The following is a 15,273-nucleotide window of genomic DNA, read 5'->3' on the forward strand; positions in this document are numbered from 1 at the left end:
CTGAGATGATGGCATGGATGTGGTTTACAAGTTTATGGATCTTGGGTACTAGACAGAATAAACCTCGTTGGGGCTCCAGGGTTATGTCTGTGTCGATTTGTTACTGTGCTTTTGAAGGGAGTGTCTTGAGCAGATGGTGTAGTCTCTGTGTAGTCCTCAGTGCAATCAGAGGATAGTGCCTTGTAGAATGTGGTATTGGATAGTTGCCTGGCAGCCTCCTTTTGGTTGTCTGTCCTATTCATGACAACAAAAACACCACCTTTGTCAGACTCTTTGATTATAATGTTGAGTTGTTTTTGAGGCTGTTGATGGCATTGTGTTCTGCATGGCTGAGGTTACGGGACAAGTGATTCTGCTTTTCCAGAATTTCTGCCTGTGCACATTGGTGAAAGTACTCTATGTATAGGTCTAGCCTGTCATTTCAATCATTGGGGGGCATCCATGCAGAATTCTTCTTGTACTGTAGGTGGGAGGGTATCTGTGGATCAGTGAGCTGTTCGATGTCATGTTGAAAGTATTCTTTGAGTCTGAGATGGCAAAAGTAGGCTTCCAGATCCCTGAAGAATTGTATTATGTTTGTGCAGGTGGTGGGGCAAAAAGAGAGCCCCCGAGATAAGGCCAACTCATCTGCCAGGCTGTGTGTGTAGCTGGACAGATAGACAATGTTGCTGGGTGAGTTAAGGGTACCACTACTGTGGCCCCATGTGGAAAGTAGGAGTTTAGATAGTTTACAGTCCTTTTTCTTCTATAGAGAAGCAAAGTATGCATTGTAAACCTGTCTTGTTTTAGTAAAGTCCAGCCATATGGAAGTTTGTTTGTTTGTTTACAAGAGCAGTGAAAGCCCTTTCCAAAATGTTTACCAGGATGCAAAGGAGTTGCTTTCAGCTACTTGTATGATTGTTAAAGACTGTGAGATTCCACACGAGATTCTCTAGATGAGTGGCTTCAGGTTAGTTTTATTTATAACACTGATAACAAATATCAAACACTGAAATCCATGTTACAATTCTATAGTGTATTTCTAAAGTTTACACAATTACAGATGTCTTATTTTTACTCTTTGTAAGGGTTTACATTCAGTAAAATTTTGTATTCCTTTTTAATATATCTTGCTCATTTTTAGAGAACAGGTATTTCTGTATATGATGTACTTTAGATTTACACCAGTTACAGATAAGTCAGCAACTGCTTACACAAAAATCAAATGGTGATATGTTATTTTATTTCACTAATCTTTGCTTCATCTATAACCAATAGATGCTAAATAAGCTAGGTAAAACCATGCACATGTATTTTTGGTGAGGAAAGAAGGGGACTGAAAAGCTTGAAAATAGAAAAGCTAGACTTATTTCTCTTAAAAAATTTAGGACAGAATATAAAATAACATTTTTAATTATAATCAAATATTGAAATACTGCCTCTTTACAAACAACAATGCATATTATAGAGGTTGCAATACAGAAAGGACTTGCCTGCTTAAATGATTTCACTTGAACCTCAAAGAAAGAGGGATTTGCAAGCAAGTTCTGCTTCAGTGTTTTTATTTACAAACATTGTTTCAGCCTTAAACAAGACAGGGTACATAGCTGATTAGATTTTTAAACCAAATAGAGTAACAAGCTCTCACACTCAAAGTAAAAAATGCACACATAAAAAATAAAAGTAAAGATAACAGTAAATAACTGTACATACTAAGACACTGATCCTGCAATTTACAGCATTTGGGCATACCTCTGTCCTTATGAGGAGTGAAGCTTTATGCAGGCATAGGGGTGAACCCAGGAATTGTAAGTTGCAGGCCTGGGGACTAAGCTTCTCTTTATAAAATGATCAGTAAGGCAAGGTGGTCTGAGATAAACTGAGGTTTACTATTTTTTATCTGTTGCAAAGGGTACACTGAAAAAGTAAAATGAAAATGGCATTTTTACAATGAAAGAATTAAAGACCCTTTAAAGACACACCACAACATTTGTAAGATCAGCCTGCCTCAACTTACATAACTATATTCGAGCAAAAACTCCATTTGAAGTCAGTCAAGTATCATTGGAAAAGGAATGAAAGGCTTAACTATTTTCCTTTGTTATATACAGTAAGCTGCAAAAAATACATCTGTAAGATCTATTTGTCAGTTTAGTTGCATAATACAATCAATAACATATTATATTACAAGTTTAACAATTAAAGGAGTAAACACATTTTTAAAGCAGTATTTTCTGACCCTTTATTAATGGATGAAGAAGCTTCCACTTCAGTAAGCAGTTTTGATAGCATACGAGTGAATCTTCATTTACGTTTCCTCCAGACTTCGTTTGATAGCATCTTGTAATTCCACATCCTCCTCTAAGTAAAAAGATGAGAGATATTCAAATTGTGGCTAGAAGGCAGCCAAGTAACAATGTACATACATATCTTAATACCATTCAACTGAAAAGTAGCTATATCTTTAAAATTGTTTGCACTCATTGTCAGTCAAGGACAGAGTACAGAAGGCTGAGCAAACTAGAAAATACATTATTCTCTGTTTACAGAGGCCCCAGACAGATTTACAAGCACATGAAGGATGGGAAGATGGCTGAATAATTTTTCAGTGATTGAAATCCAATTATTGCCATAAAAGGGAAGTAAACAAATTAATATACTACAGGTTTAAAATGTTTTAATTTTTACTGTCACGTTCTAACTGAATCTATTATCATAGGACCCAGCACATATAGATGCAAGGCTAGGCTACGTACCTGAAATTGTCACTGATGGATTATTCTCTGTCAGTGGACAAAGGACAGATATCCACTTATCATCTGGACTTCACTAGAGCACCCAATAACGTCACCCATATAATACTGCTGTTTCACTTAAGTAGGAGTCCAAGGCAATGCCCTAAAAGGAGTATCAATGGGAAACTGCTCTACCATTACCTAAGCCTCTGACTTGTGGAATCCACAATAATCATTTCTCTCCTGGTCCGACTCAACATCTACAGGCAGCTATTATTTGAACTGGTAAGACTGAGGCTGTAGCCACACTTGGCCAAAACTTCGAAATGGCCATGCCAATGGCCAAATTGAAGAATACTAATGAGGCACTAAATTGAATATTCAGTGCCTCGTTAGCATTCGCATGCTGCCGGCCCTGGCGTTTCAAAAGCACCGCTTTTGAATGCGTGCAGGTTGGCGTGGCTACACAGGGGTCTTTTTCGAAAGGACCCCGCACATTTTGAAATCCCCTTTTTCCCCTCCGCTGAGAGAAATAACGGGATTTCAAATGTGCAGGGTCCTTTTGAAAAGGATCCCTGTGTAGCCGCGCTACGCGCGTTTCAAAACAACAACTGGCGGCATGCAAATGCTAATGAGGCACTGAATACTCAATTTAGTGCCTCATTAGTATTCTTCAATTTGGCCATCAGCATGGCCATTTCGAAGTTTTGGCCAAGTGTGGCCACAGCCTTAGTAAGAAAATGACCGAGCATAGAAAGGTTACTCACCGTAGTAACGGTGGTTCTTCGAGATGTGTCCCCGTGGGTGCTCCACATTAGGTGTTGGGCTCGCCCGGCGCCGCAGATCGGATCTTCCAAGCAGTTTCTGCCGGACCGCGCATGCGCCGGTGCGCACCACTCCCCCGCGCGCTCCCGGCCACGTGCGCGATCCGGTCCCCGCCAGTTCCTTGACCAACCGCCTCGGATGCTCCTGCAAAACACTAAACAGAGATCCGAAGCGGGGAGGATGGGCGGGTAGTGGAGCACCCACAGGGACACATCTCAAAGAACCACCGTTACTACGGTGAGTAACCTTTCTTTCTTCTTCGAGTGTCCCCGTGGGTGCTCCACATTAGGTGACTACCCAGCAGTAACCCAAGATAGGAGGTGGGTAATCGGAGTATGTGCAGCTTGTCCCCGAGAGGACCGCTGTCGAGAGACGGGTATCCTCTTGGAATACCCTGTGAAGGGCGTAATGTTTGGCGAAGGTGTCACAGGATGACCAGGTCGCCACTCTGCAAATGTCTTTTAGCGCAACGCCCTTGAAAAAGGGCTGTTGATGCTGCCACCGCCCTAGTGGAATGAGTTCTGGGCATGGCCAGGAAAGGAGTCTTTTTGAGTTTGTAGCACTTTTTAATGCAAGATACGATGTGCTTCGAGATTCTCTGCGAAGAGAGACATTCTCCTTTTGATTTGGGAGCGATAGAGACTAGGAGTCTATCCATTCTCTGGAAGGACTTGGCCCTGTCTATATAGAAAGCTAGCGCCTCCTCACGTCCAGGAGGCGTAGGCGCGCCTCTTTGTCAGAGTTATGAGGCTTTGGATAAAACGAGGGTAAACAATAGGTTCATTAGTATGAAGCTCAGAAGAAACTTTAGGAACAAAGGCTGGATGCAGCCGTATGGTTACCGCCTCCTTGGAAAAAACAGCGCAGGGTGGCGTTGCCATAACTGCCGCAAGCTCGCTCACCCTGCGAGCTGACGTGATTGCGAGAAGAGAGGTCGTCTTTATCATAAGGAGGCAGAGGGAAACCGTGGCCAAAGGCTCAAACGGTGGTCCCCTTTTCGCATTAAGCACCAGGTCCAAGTTCCACGAAGGTGGAAGCGGTTTCCGAGGGGGGGGGTATAGGTTTATCAGCCCTTTAAGGAACCTGGTAACCATGGGATGGGCGAACACCGTGTGCCCTGTCTCTCCGTGTGTGAATGCCAAAAAGGCGGCAAGGTGGACCTTAAATGAGGATAGCGAGAGTCCTCCTCTCGAGGTCCAGTAAATACTCTAATATCACAGCCATAGGCACCGAAAGGGGGGCTAGCTGTTTGGTAGAACACCATGCCGTAAAGCGAGTCCATTTCTGCTTGTAGGTCTTCCTGGTGGAAGTCCTCCTGCTACTTTCTAGGACTTGCTGCACTTCCTCCGTACATGTGCTCTCTAGGGAGCTGAGCCATGGATTAACCACGTTTGTAGTCGCAGGCCTTGGGGGTGCGGATGCACTATGGACCCCTGGGCTTGCGTGAGCAGATCCAGCGCCACCGGAAGGGGCATCGGTGGCCGGTCCGACATGCGCAGGAGTAGGGGGAACCATTGCTGTCGATCCCACGTTGGGACTATCGGGATCATTCAGGCTCCTTCTCTCCTGACTTTCTGCAACACCTTGTGGATGAGCACTGTGGGAGGGAAAGCGTAAAGCAGGGGGCCCCTCCAAGAGATCGCGAAGGCGTCCCTCAGGGACCCCCGTCCCAGTCCTGCCCTGGAGCAGAATCGTGGGCACTTCTTGTTGTGCTGAGTAGCAAACAGGTCTATCTGGGGAAAAACCCCATGCGTGAAAAATCGGTTGCAGCAGATCGGGACGGATCTGCCACTCGTGCATGAGTGCGAAACGCCTGCTCAGCTGGTCTGCCTGCACATTGTGAGCACCTGGGAAGTACGAGGCTTCCAGGGTTATATTGTTGGCGACGCAGCAGTTTCACGACCGGACTGCTTCTGCACATAAGGCACGGGACCGAGCTCCTCCTTGCCGATTCATATAAAACATGGTGGAGGTATTGTCTATACTGATCCCGACTACTTTGCCTTTTATATGGTCTCAAAAGTGTCTGCAGGCGTTGAACACTGCTCTGAGCTCCAGTATATTTGTGTGCAGTGACTGCTCCGTGGAGGACCACAGCCCTTGCGTCACCTCTTCGCCCATGTGTGCTCCCCACCCTATGAGGGAGGCATCTGTAGTAAGAAAAAACAATATGTGTGGTTGGTGGAAGGGTACCCCTGTTAGCAGGTTCTCGGGGTTTACCCACCATTGCAGGGATTTGCGCACCTCTGTTGTGGGCGACGCCACCCTGTGAACAGTGTGTGCTGCCGGGTTGTATACGCTCGCCAGCCAGTGCTGCATGCTGCGCATGTGTAACCTGGCGTTCTGTTGTACGAACGCCGCTGCTGCCATGTGGCCCAGCAGCTGTAAGCACGTCAGAACCAGCACCGTAGGGCTGAAGGTGAAGACTTGCACGAGGGAGCCAACGGCCCGAAAGGGAGTCTCTGGTAGATACGCCCTCGCTGTAATAGAATTTATGCGTGCCCCTACGAACTCTATGTCCTGCGTGGGGTCTATCTTTGATTTTGTCAGATTGATAACCAGGCCGAGCGAGAGAACGTGCCTGTTGTGACGCATATTATGCGTAGTACCTCCTTCTTCGAGGCCCCTTTGAGTAGGCAGTCCTCCGGATACTGGAATATAAATACCCCCTGTCTGTGCAGGTAGGCTGACACCACTGCCAAGGGCTTGGTGAAGACTCTGGGGGCCGAGGAGAGGCCAAACGGTAGGACCTTGTATTGAAAATGTTCTTTGCCTACCATGAGAAACCAGAGGAATCGTAGGTGAGCCGGATGAATAGTTATGTGAAAATACGCGTCTTATAAGTCGAGGGCTGCGAACCAATCTCCATCGTATAGTGCTGTAAGGATGGAGGCGATTGTGATCATCCGAAAGCGTTGCTTGCGCAGGTACCGGTTGAGGCCTCGAAAATCTAAGATGGACCTCCCGCCTCCTGTCTTTTTCCCCGTGAGGAAGTACCTGGAGTAGAACCCTCTCCCTTGCAGTTGCTCCGGCACTCTTTCCACTGCCCCTATGAGCATGAGATGGTCTACCTCCTGCTTGAGCCTCGCCACGTGGGAGGCCTCCTGGAGGTGGGGCCTGGGTGGAGGTCATGGCGGTGGGAGCGACTGGAAGGGGATGGCGTACCCCGTGGCTATGATCTCCAGCACCCATTTGTCTGTGGTGATCCTTCGTCACTGGTTATAGAATGGTCGGAGGCGATGGTGGAATAACCGCTTCGGATGACCTTGCGACGGTAGTGATGGCGCAGCCCTGGATCTGTGTGTCAAACTTGTGGCCTTTGGCCCTGCCCCGAGGACGCACGGCTGTGTTGGGAACGACGCCTGGGAGTTCTGTACTGCTGGTGCTGTTGATGTCGCCCTTGCTCGTAACCCCTGTGGTACTGGGGACGCTGTTGCTGAGTCCGCAACATCCAGGGCGATCTGAACTCCCGTCCTCGAGGCCGCGTAGCCTTCTTGCATGATGGCCTTGAGCACTGGTTTCTTGCCCTCTGGAAGCGAGTCCATGAGGGAGGTTAACCTAATGTGGTTATCGAAATTATGGTTCGCTAGATGCGCTGCGTAATTTGCCATTCGCAACAGTAGAGTGGAGGAGGAGTAGACCTTTCTGCCCAACAGCTCTAGCTTTTTGGCATGTTTGTCTGTTCCCCCACATTGCGACGACTCCACCACCAAGGAATTTGGTTGTGGGTGGCTGAACAGGAACTCCGTGCCCTTTGTCGGCACGAAGTTTTTTTGTTGTTGTTTTTTTTTTTTTCCCGCTCTCTTGTGGACAGGCGGAATAGTCGCAGGAGTCTGCCACATCATAGTGGCAGACTCCAAGATTGCGTCATTAAGCGGTATTGCTATTTTGGAGGAGGCCGGAGGTCTCAGATTTTTGAGGAGCTTATGGTGTTTCTCTTGCACCTTAGCTGTCTGGATGCCTTGCGTGAAGGCCACCCTCGTAAAACAGCTCTTGGAACTGTTTGAGATCGTCCGGAGGATGGACGTCCCCCGGGGCCGTAGCCTCATCCGGGGAGGAGAGCGAGGAACCACTGGGATACGTCTCTGTGGACCCTTCCGGTTCCTGCTGGTGATGGTACACCCTCTCACTAGAGGTTTGCGAGGGAAAATCTCGGGGTTCCATAACCAGTCCCCCCTGAGATGCTTGAGTCTCTGTCCCCGGTCGCAATTGCCCTCGGGGGTACGAGATCGTTTGTGGGGATCTTTCCCTGGTAGATAGCCGATGGTGTCTATGCCCCGCGTGGTAGGGGCGACCATGGCAGTATAGGCACTGTTCTTGGGAAGGTGACCTAGACCACTCCCTTGGTGCATACCCTCTGCGTCTGGGGGAGGGCTGGAGAGAGCGATTTTGCATAATAGTCCAGCGGTTCAAACCCCAGGAAGGGTGAAGGTGGTCCCAGCCAGGGTGAGGCTGGTTGCAAAAAATGGAGAAGGGGGCTCCGGGTAGGCTAGGGGGGACCCCTGCCTTCTGGTTGGAGTCTGTAACATAAGCGGAGGGCTGTGAGAAAGCAACTCCACAGCCCTGTGCGGAGAGGGGCTGCAATGCCTCCTCTTGTGTGCAGCCTTCCCCCTCCCTTGAGGAGGTAACTCTGCCCCCTGACGTACAGGGGATCCCGGCCCCGTGCGCACCGAGCTCGGCACGCTGGAGGGCGGTGCCCCAGGTGCGGTGTGCTCCGGTGCCTGCAGGCTGCGTGCCTGCGCGCTCTGCACCGCCGGTTCCCCGGGGGTCGGTGCCGCTGGTACCGGCGCTTGTTTAGCCGCCACCCTGCCTGCGGTGCGGGGCGGCTGGCTGATTATCGGAGGCTGAGCCGCTTCCACGTGGCTCTCCGTGCCGCCACCGATCAGCTGTTGCTGTGGCTGGGGGCTGCTCGCTCCTCCTGTCCCGCTCGCTATTGTTGCCAGCAGGGATCGGGCTGGGGAGGCTTTCCTCCCTTTTTGGCAGCTTTCCTCTTATGGGCCCCGCAGGGTCCCTCCTGCTGCGGCCGCTCCGGCACGTCTGGCTGAAGGGCCTTATGAAAAGCAGTTTTAAGCCGCTGCCCTGCCTGCGGTGCGGGGCGGCTGGCTGATCATCGGAGGCTGAGCCGCTTCCACGTGGCTCTCCCTGCCGCCGCCAATCAGCTGTTGCTGCGGCTGGGGGCTGTGCGCTCCTCCCGTCCCGCTCGCTGTTGCTGCCGGCAGGGATCGGGTTGGGGAGACTTTCCTCCGTTTCTGTGCTGATGGAGTGAGGGAGGCAGTTTTCCTTTTATGGGCCCCGGAGGGTCTCTCCTGCTGCGGCCGCTCCGGCACGTCTGGCTGGAGGGCCTTATCCAAAGCAGCATTTTAAGCCGCATCTCCCTGTCTCTCCTTAATCGCCTCTCGGCAGGACTCACATTTTTTAAAGCCTGAAGAGGACATTGTTGGTGAGTCTTTGAGTTTTATTAAGTGGGTACTTAGCACCTTCCCTGTGCTGTTTTCCCCATCCGATGGCCTGCCTCAGCAGGAGGGCTGATGGCCGTAGCTCCTGGCCTCCGGCGCTTGTTACTGGGACTGGCTGAAGCTGTCCCGCTCGTAGTTTGTTTGTTGTTGTTTGTTCTTTTTTTTTTTTTTGCAAAATAACAACCGGCTAACTCATAGTAGCCTAAGTATCTGAAAAAAACTTTGAAAGAAAAACAGATAAAGTCGTTGAATACGCTATTTGGCCTTAGCCTAGTCGGATTCCGTCTGCAGCCGACGGCGGTTAAGAGGAACTGGCGGGGACCGGATCGCGCACGTGGCCGGGAGCGCGCGGGGGAGTGGTGCGCACCGGCGCATGCGCGGTCCGGCAGAAACTGCTTGGAAGATCCGATCTGCGGCGCCGGGCGAGCCCGACACCTAATGTGGAGCACCCACGGGGACACTCGAAGAAGAAGATAGGGATTCACGAGTCATTCTTTACAGCATTCCCTACACAAACAACTGTTGACCACGGGAAGACAGACATCACTCCTCAGGGAATTTTACAATATTTTTAAATAAAAAGAGCATACTTTTTTCTATCACACTGTTGGAGCCACAGTCACTTCCCTATCCGTTTTATGTGGCTCATAAAGCTTGTCTACATGACAACCCAGAGTATGACTCTATAGTGCATGAGCTTGCCAGAAAGTATGCTAAGGTGCGCTGGGATTTCCAAAGTACTGTCCAAGTATCTATATTAAGGATGTTAAAAAAGTTATTCATTTAACCATTTTAACTCCAGTCCTATCACAGCTGTGGGGCCCCTCCTCCAGTCCCACTGCAGCCGAGGGGCGGGGGGCGGGGGGCAGGCCCTCTAACTCACCTTCTCCTTTGCATCTGGGGATGCCCAGCACAACACAGCTGGCCACACTGGAAGTCACTGGCAAGGACCAGTTAACCATTAAGTGAGACAGTAAGCCTCATGCTTGTCAGTACGCTTAACAGTTATCTGTTTTAACACATTTAATCTATATGGTGATATGTGCAGCAAGCTGAAAACACTGTCAAATAACACCCCTGTTTTCTGGGCCAGCTGCGCAGACAGGTCCCTAGCTTCTCAAAAGGAAACATTACATAGCCAATTATTTGAGCCCTCTCAAATTCACACTTACCAAAAAAATGTGTCACAGACCATGGAATCTGGATCACCCTCCTGGCCCCCATTAAATTTTGTCTTGGGTGTGCTTTTACCCTATACGATACAGATTTCATAGGGGCTGACCACCCTTTTTCAAATGGCGGGGTGCTGACCCAAAAGAGGGTTGCAGGGGCTCACAATGTTAGAGGGGTTACTTTATCGCCATCCTTACTTTTACTTTACTGCTTTCAGAGCAGCACAACTAGAGAGATGCTCTCCAGGTGCACAGCTTTGAAGGTACTGCCCTCCACACAGCAATACAGAAGTAAAGATGGCAATACCATACCTCATCATTGTATCTTTTGACACTGATGCCTTCAGACCTGGATGGCCAGGGAGTGGTGACTGCTGACTGAGGGCCCAGCTCTGTAAGCAGCAGTGCTGAAGTAAGGGTGGCAGTACCATATAATGCCATCCTTTCTTCCGTGCTGATGCTGCTGACACTGCCTTCAGAGCTAGACTCCTGACTAACAGGCGCCTCTCTCCAGCCACCCTGCTCTGATAGCAGTGCCACTGCCAGCAGCACAGCAAAGGTCAGGGTAGCAATACCACAAACTCCTCCCAACAATAACCTAGCCACCTGCCCACAACTCCTTTTAGTGTTGGACTCCTGCAATTATAACACCTGAATTTCAGATTTAAAAAGCCTCAATCACTAAAATTTACAATTTTAAACATCCCATGGCTCTGCAACTGACGAAAATGGACTGCGAATTTGGTAGGGCCCTAACAGTGATCACATAAACTGGAACAAAATTAAGAGGAAAACCAGCTTTACAATTAACTGCCTCCCAGAACTCCATATGAATTTAAATAAATTATGCTAATAAGTACTTTTTTAAAAAATAAGTCTAGGATGTGGAGGAAATTACATCTTAGTAACAATGCTTGGTAATATCTGGTACATCTTAGTAAATTATACTTACATTAGATTCACTTACGTTTTGCTTTGTTCAACTCACAGTTATAAAGCTGTCCTATGTTGCTGTGTTTTAACTTTCAATCCCCTCCCCCAACCAGACACACAAAAAATCTTAATGCAACACAAATGAATAAGTAAAGCACAGCATGGAAGGAACAACAACGAACATAAAGGAGAAACAATCAGAATTATTTACCAATAGTTAAATGTTTGACAAATATTAACCTATTCATGCGTGACTGCGTGTGTGTTTACAGCTCCCTTGCAGGAGACTTAAATGCCATGTTGAGATAAAACAATTAATCCTAAACTGACTTATGCCTACATACATGAGAGAAAATAGGTTCTGAGTCTGACACATGCTTTCCTGGTTAGCATGCTTTTTTTTTTAAAAATATCTCAAGCCTGCATACTCATTATTCATGACTGATCATCTTCACTGTCTGAAACTTACACAACTCAAAAACATACCATATAATGCTTCTGAGAAACTGTTTGCTCTGGCAAGCCACTACTAATATGGATTTAAGTTAGGTAAAAAAAACAAAAACAAAAAAAAAATCAAAGTTCATTTTCCTTCTTTGTTTCAAAAAAATCCCAAATTGAACTGCTTAATTTTTCATTTTCTTTTATTGTGAGCAAGCTTAAAAAAAACAAACTCTGCATTTTGCTATGGGCTATAATATCCCATGTTTTTCTGTATTTATTTACTAGCAGATTTATGCAGCATTGCTCAGGTCCTTAACTCAATTAAGGGTGGGTTTTTTTGTTTCAAATAAAAGGAAAATGTACATGCTTTATTTAAGTGCTTGTATTTTTAAAAAATACCATGTTACCTTTATGTAGTTAATTTTTATTTAGAATTTCTTTTAAGAAGGGTTGTTAAAATTTTAGTAAATTTTTTTAAATGGAAATTCCATCGAGTGTATTTTTTCTTCATTCCTATAACCTTTTATCACTCTCTGTTTTCACAGAAAAGAGCTATAGTCAATTTGATTTCGAGTAAGATTTTCTTCTAGTTTGAAAACTTTAAGCATTGATTTAGCTGTGCCAAAACAAAGCACTACTCCAAATTTCTCTGCTATATCTCTTTTCTGAAAAACTTATTGAGAACCAATCCTATAACAGATTCATACTATTTTTCTGGTTCATCTTGGTTCAGTCTCTTTCAACATTAGCTCAGTTATGTCAGTTTTGAGGACTGTACTTGATTTCGTGATTCTCTCTCTTCTGTTTGGTTTTACGAGAAGGAATCCCATTCCAGGCACATCCCGTTTTACTGGCACAGCTAAACTCTTACATTACTTTAAGGCTGTGTATACACTAGCTCCCTATTTCGAGGGGAGCATGGTCAGCAGAGTGTCAGCAGATTATTAACGAAGTGCTACACTGCATATGCAGCACTTCATTAAGCTAATTCTCCCCCATGGCAACTTTGAAGAGCCGGCTCGCATCTAGCCATGGCTACACGCGAACTGGCACTTTGAAGTTGCCGCGGGGGAAAATTAGTTTAATTCTAATACCTGATATTAGACTCATCGCAAACTGTATTACACAATTTATGACTATGGGCTGAACTGACTAGATATACACATACATGTACATACTAGTTAAGCATGATGTCAAGTGTTTTTGCTCCTTTTGTGTCCCACTGATTTTGAACTGTAGCTTATTATAACTATCTATTAAAATGGAGCAAAAAAAGTGTTACCCATCATGTACACTGAAAAAAGTAGTCGAGTTTAGCAAAGTCCAATTAGGGAAGGGTCTAAGCATATAATTTCCAGTCTTCACATCCACTGGACATATTTATATTCGTAACTTAAGTCTTGTGAGAGTGCATATAAACTGTTTAAAATCTGAACTGAAATGTCAAATGTTATTATATGCATGGTTTGCATAACAATGTGGCTGAAACTTTCCTAAATCCAGGAACGGCTTCAACAACTGTTCCCAGACCTGGATCAGGCATTCAAAGTCTTGGCAGAAATATTTTGTCAAATTTATGCATTGGGTACTTGAGTGTACCCTGATCTCTTGCTCAAGCCACTTAACAGGTTTACAGGACAGGCCTGTAAAACATCCAGAATATCTAGTCCATTTTAGATAAATTACCAAGACTATGGTGAATGCACCAATTATGCACTGGAATTTGCAAGCAGTGTTGAAAGTGTGCCTCAACTTCTCAGTGCATTCAGCACTTGTACAGTCCCATCATCCACAAGAAATGCATCCCATAGATCAAGTACCCAGTCAAAAGGTATTCTGAACTTGGTTTGACACACTGACTAGGACAAATTTGTAATGTCAGCAAAACTCTAAAACTGGCAGCGGTTGAGGAAAGTCAAGATGTGCAAAGTGATCTCCATTTCAGCTGGGGGGCGGGGGGGAGAGGGGTAGCTAACGTAATGTCCAAATCAGAGTAAAATGTGACACAGGACATGTTAAATTCTGCCATTCACAAACACTACTTAAAGCATCTCTGATAGTGGTAATTTGAAGTTCAGTTATCACTTGCAAGACACCTGACCAGTATGTGGTGCTAAATTGCCTGGAAACAGACTGTTCTGGTATAGGATTCCACCGCCCTGCAGGACAATCGTTTGATTCTTTGAAATCTATAAGGCCTAAAAAAAGGTAGCTTCTGAGTAGGCCTAGTTAAGATGCTTTGCATGGGAACTGGTGGCATAAAATGATATTCTGGCATAGACCGCAACTGCATTATTCACTCCTGTTGCAAACACATTGCAAAGGGCTTTTTTCAAGCATCGTCAATGAAGGTGTTAAAGTTGTTGAATCATCTGTTTGGTAAAGACAGATGGAAGAGTGTAGATTTGTAAAATTTGTAAGTTGTTTTTCATACTTGTTTATGGTTCCCTGCCTACTACTATTAATTTTTGTCTAATTTATTGAACTCTGTTTTTCTTCTGCTCATCGGAGAAACACATACATACTGCCTCAGGATTTTATCTGTTCCTTGAACAAGAGAAAATGAGAATGGAGCTCATCACTTGTTAGTGCAAAGGAAATGAGTTTCAGATTCCAAGATTATAAAGGCCAAAGGAACTATTTTCAACTTCCCACATAAAATGGGCCTTATTTCATCCACCCTTGCCTGCACTGAGCCCAGTAACTGAGACTGGACCAGACCATAGCTTTTAGAAGGAGACAGTGTTAATATAAAGGGTTCAAACAATAAAGACTCCATTTTGTGCCTTTACAAATACACTAGGATGCCGTTACTCTCTTCTCCATCACAAGCTGATAGGTAAATGAGAACTTGCTGATGAGAAAGTTTAAGAGGAGAAATTTAAGACTGTCCTGTGTCTCCTTTTAAATATGTAGATTCTAAGGCCCAAAGGGACCATTATGATCATCTAGTCTGGCCTTCCGTGTAACAAAGACCAGAAATCTTCCTGCAAATAATTCAAGGTTGGTTTTATATCTGTCAGTGACAGACTCCTCCACAACCCTTCATAAATTGTTCAGTGGTTTACTACTCTCACTGTAAAAATTCACACCTTATTTCCAGCCTCATTTGTCGAGCTACAGCCTTTGCACATACTTTGTTATATCTTTCCCCACTAGACTGAAGAGCCCTCCTTTAAATACTGGTTCCCCATATAGGTACTAGTAGACTATACTCAAATCATGCCTTAACTTTCCCTTTGTTAAGCTAAATAGAGTTGAGTTCTTTAAGTCTAGCACTATATCTCATGTTTTCTAATAATTCAGTCTTTCCTGTGGTTCTTCTTCTGGGCCATATCCAATAGACTAACATCTTTCTCAAATTGAGGGCACCAGAACTGGACATAAATATTCCAGCAGTGGTTGCACTAGTGCCTAATACAGAGGAAAAATAAACCTCTCTTCTCCTACTCAAGATATCCGCATTTATGCTCCCAAAAATGCATTAGCTGTTTTGGCCATAGCAATGCACCAAGAGTCACTGCTTTCCCAAATAGCATCCCCCTTCCTGTAAATATGGCCTATGTATGTAGATACATACATTTAGCAGTACTGAAACACATATTGTTTGCTTTTACTCAGCTTACCAAGCAATCCCGATTGCTTTGAAACAGTAACCTGTCTTCATTATTTACCGCTCTTAAGTTTTTGTGGCATCTGCAAGCTTTATCAGTGATCTTTTCAGGGGTA

At 45.7% G+C, this 15,273-nt stretch overlaps 1 protein-coding gene across 2 annotated transcripts in view; it reads right to left on the reverse strand.

Moving 5' to 3' along the window:
• Nucleotides 1-942: 942 nt before the first annotated feature.
• The window catches only part of ZNF451 (zinc finger protein 451), a 65,866-nt gene continuing 51,535 nt past the window's right edge, over nt 943-15,273 (reverse strand). For both annotated transcript variants that reach the window (XM_074991113.1, XM_074991112.1), the window contains exon 14: nt 943-2,340. In XM_074991113.1, coding sequence (XP_074847214.1) covers nt 2,288-2,340 — 53 coding nt within the window. In that variant the 3' untranslated portion in view covers nt 943-2,287. The remainder of the gene's footprint in view (nt 2,341-15,273) is intronic.

This window comes from Carettochelys insculpta, chromosome 3 (assembly GCF_033958435.1).
Source record: "Carettochelys insculpta isolate YL-2023 chromosome 3, ASM3395843v1, whole genome shotgun sequence".
NCBI classification, from domain to species: Eukaryota; Metazoa; Chordata; order Testudines; family Carettochelyidae; genus Carettochelys; species Carettochelys insculpta.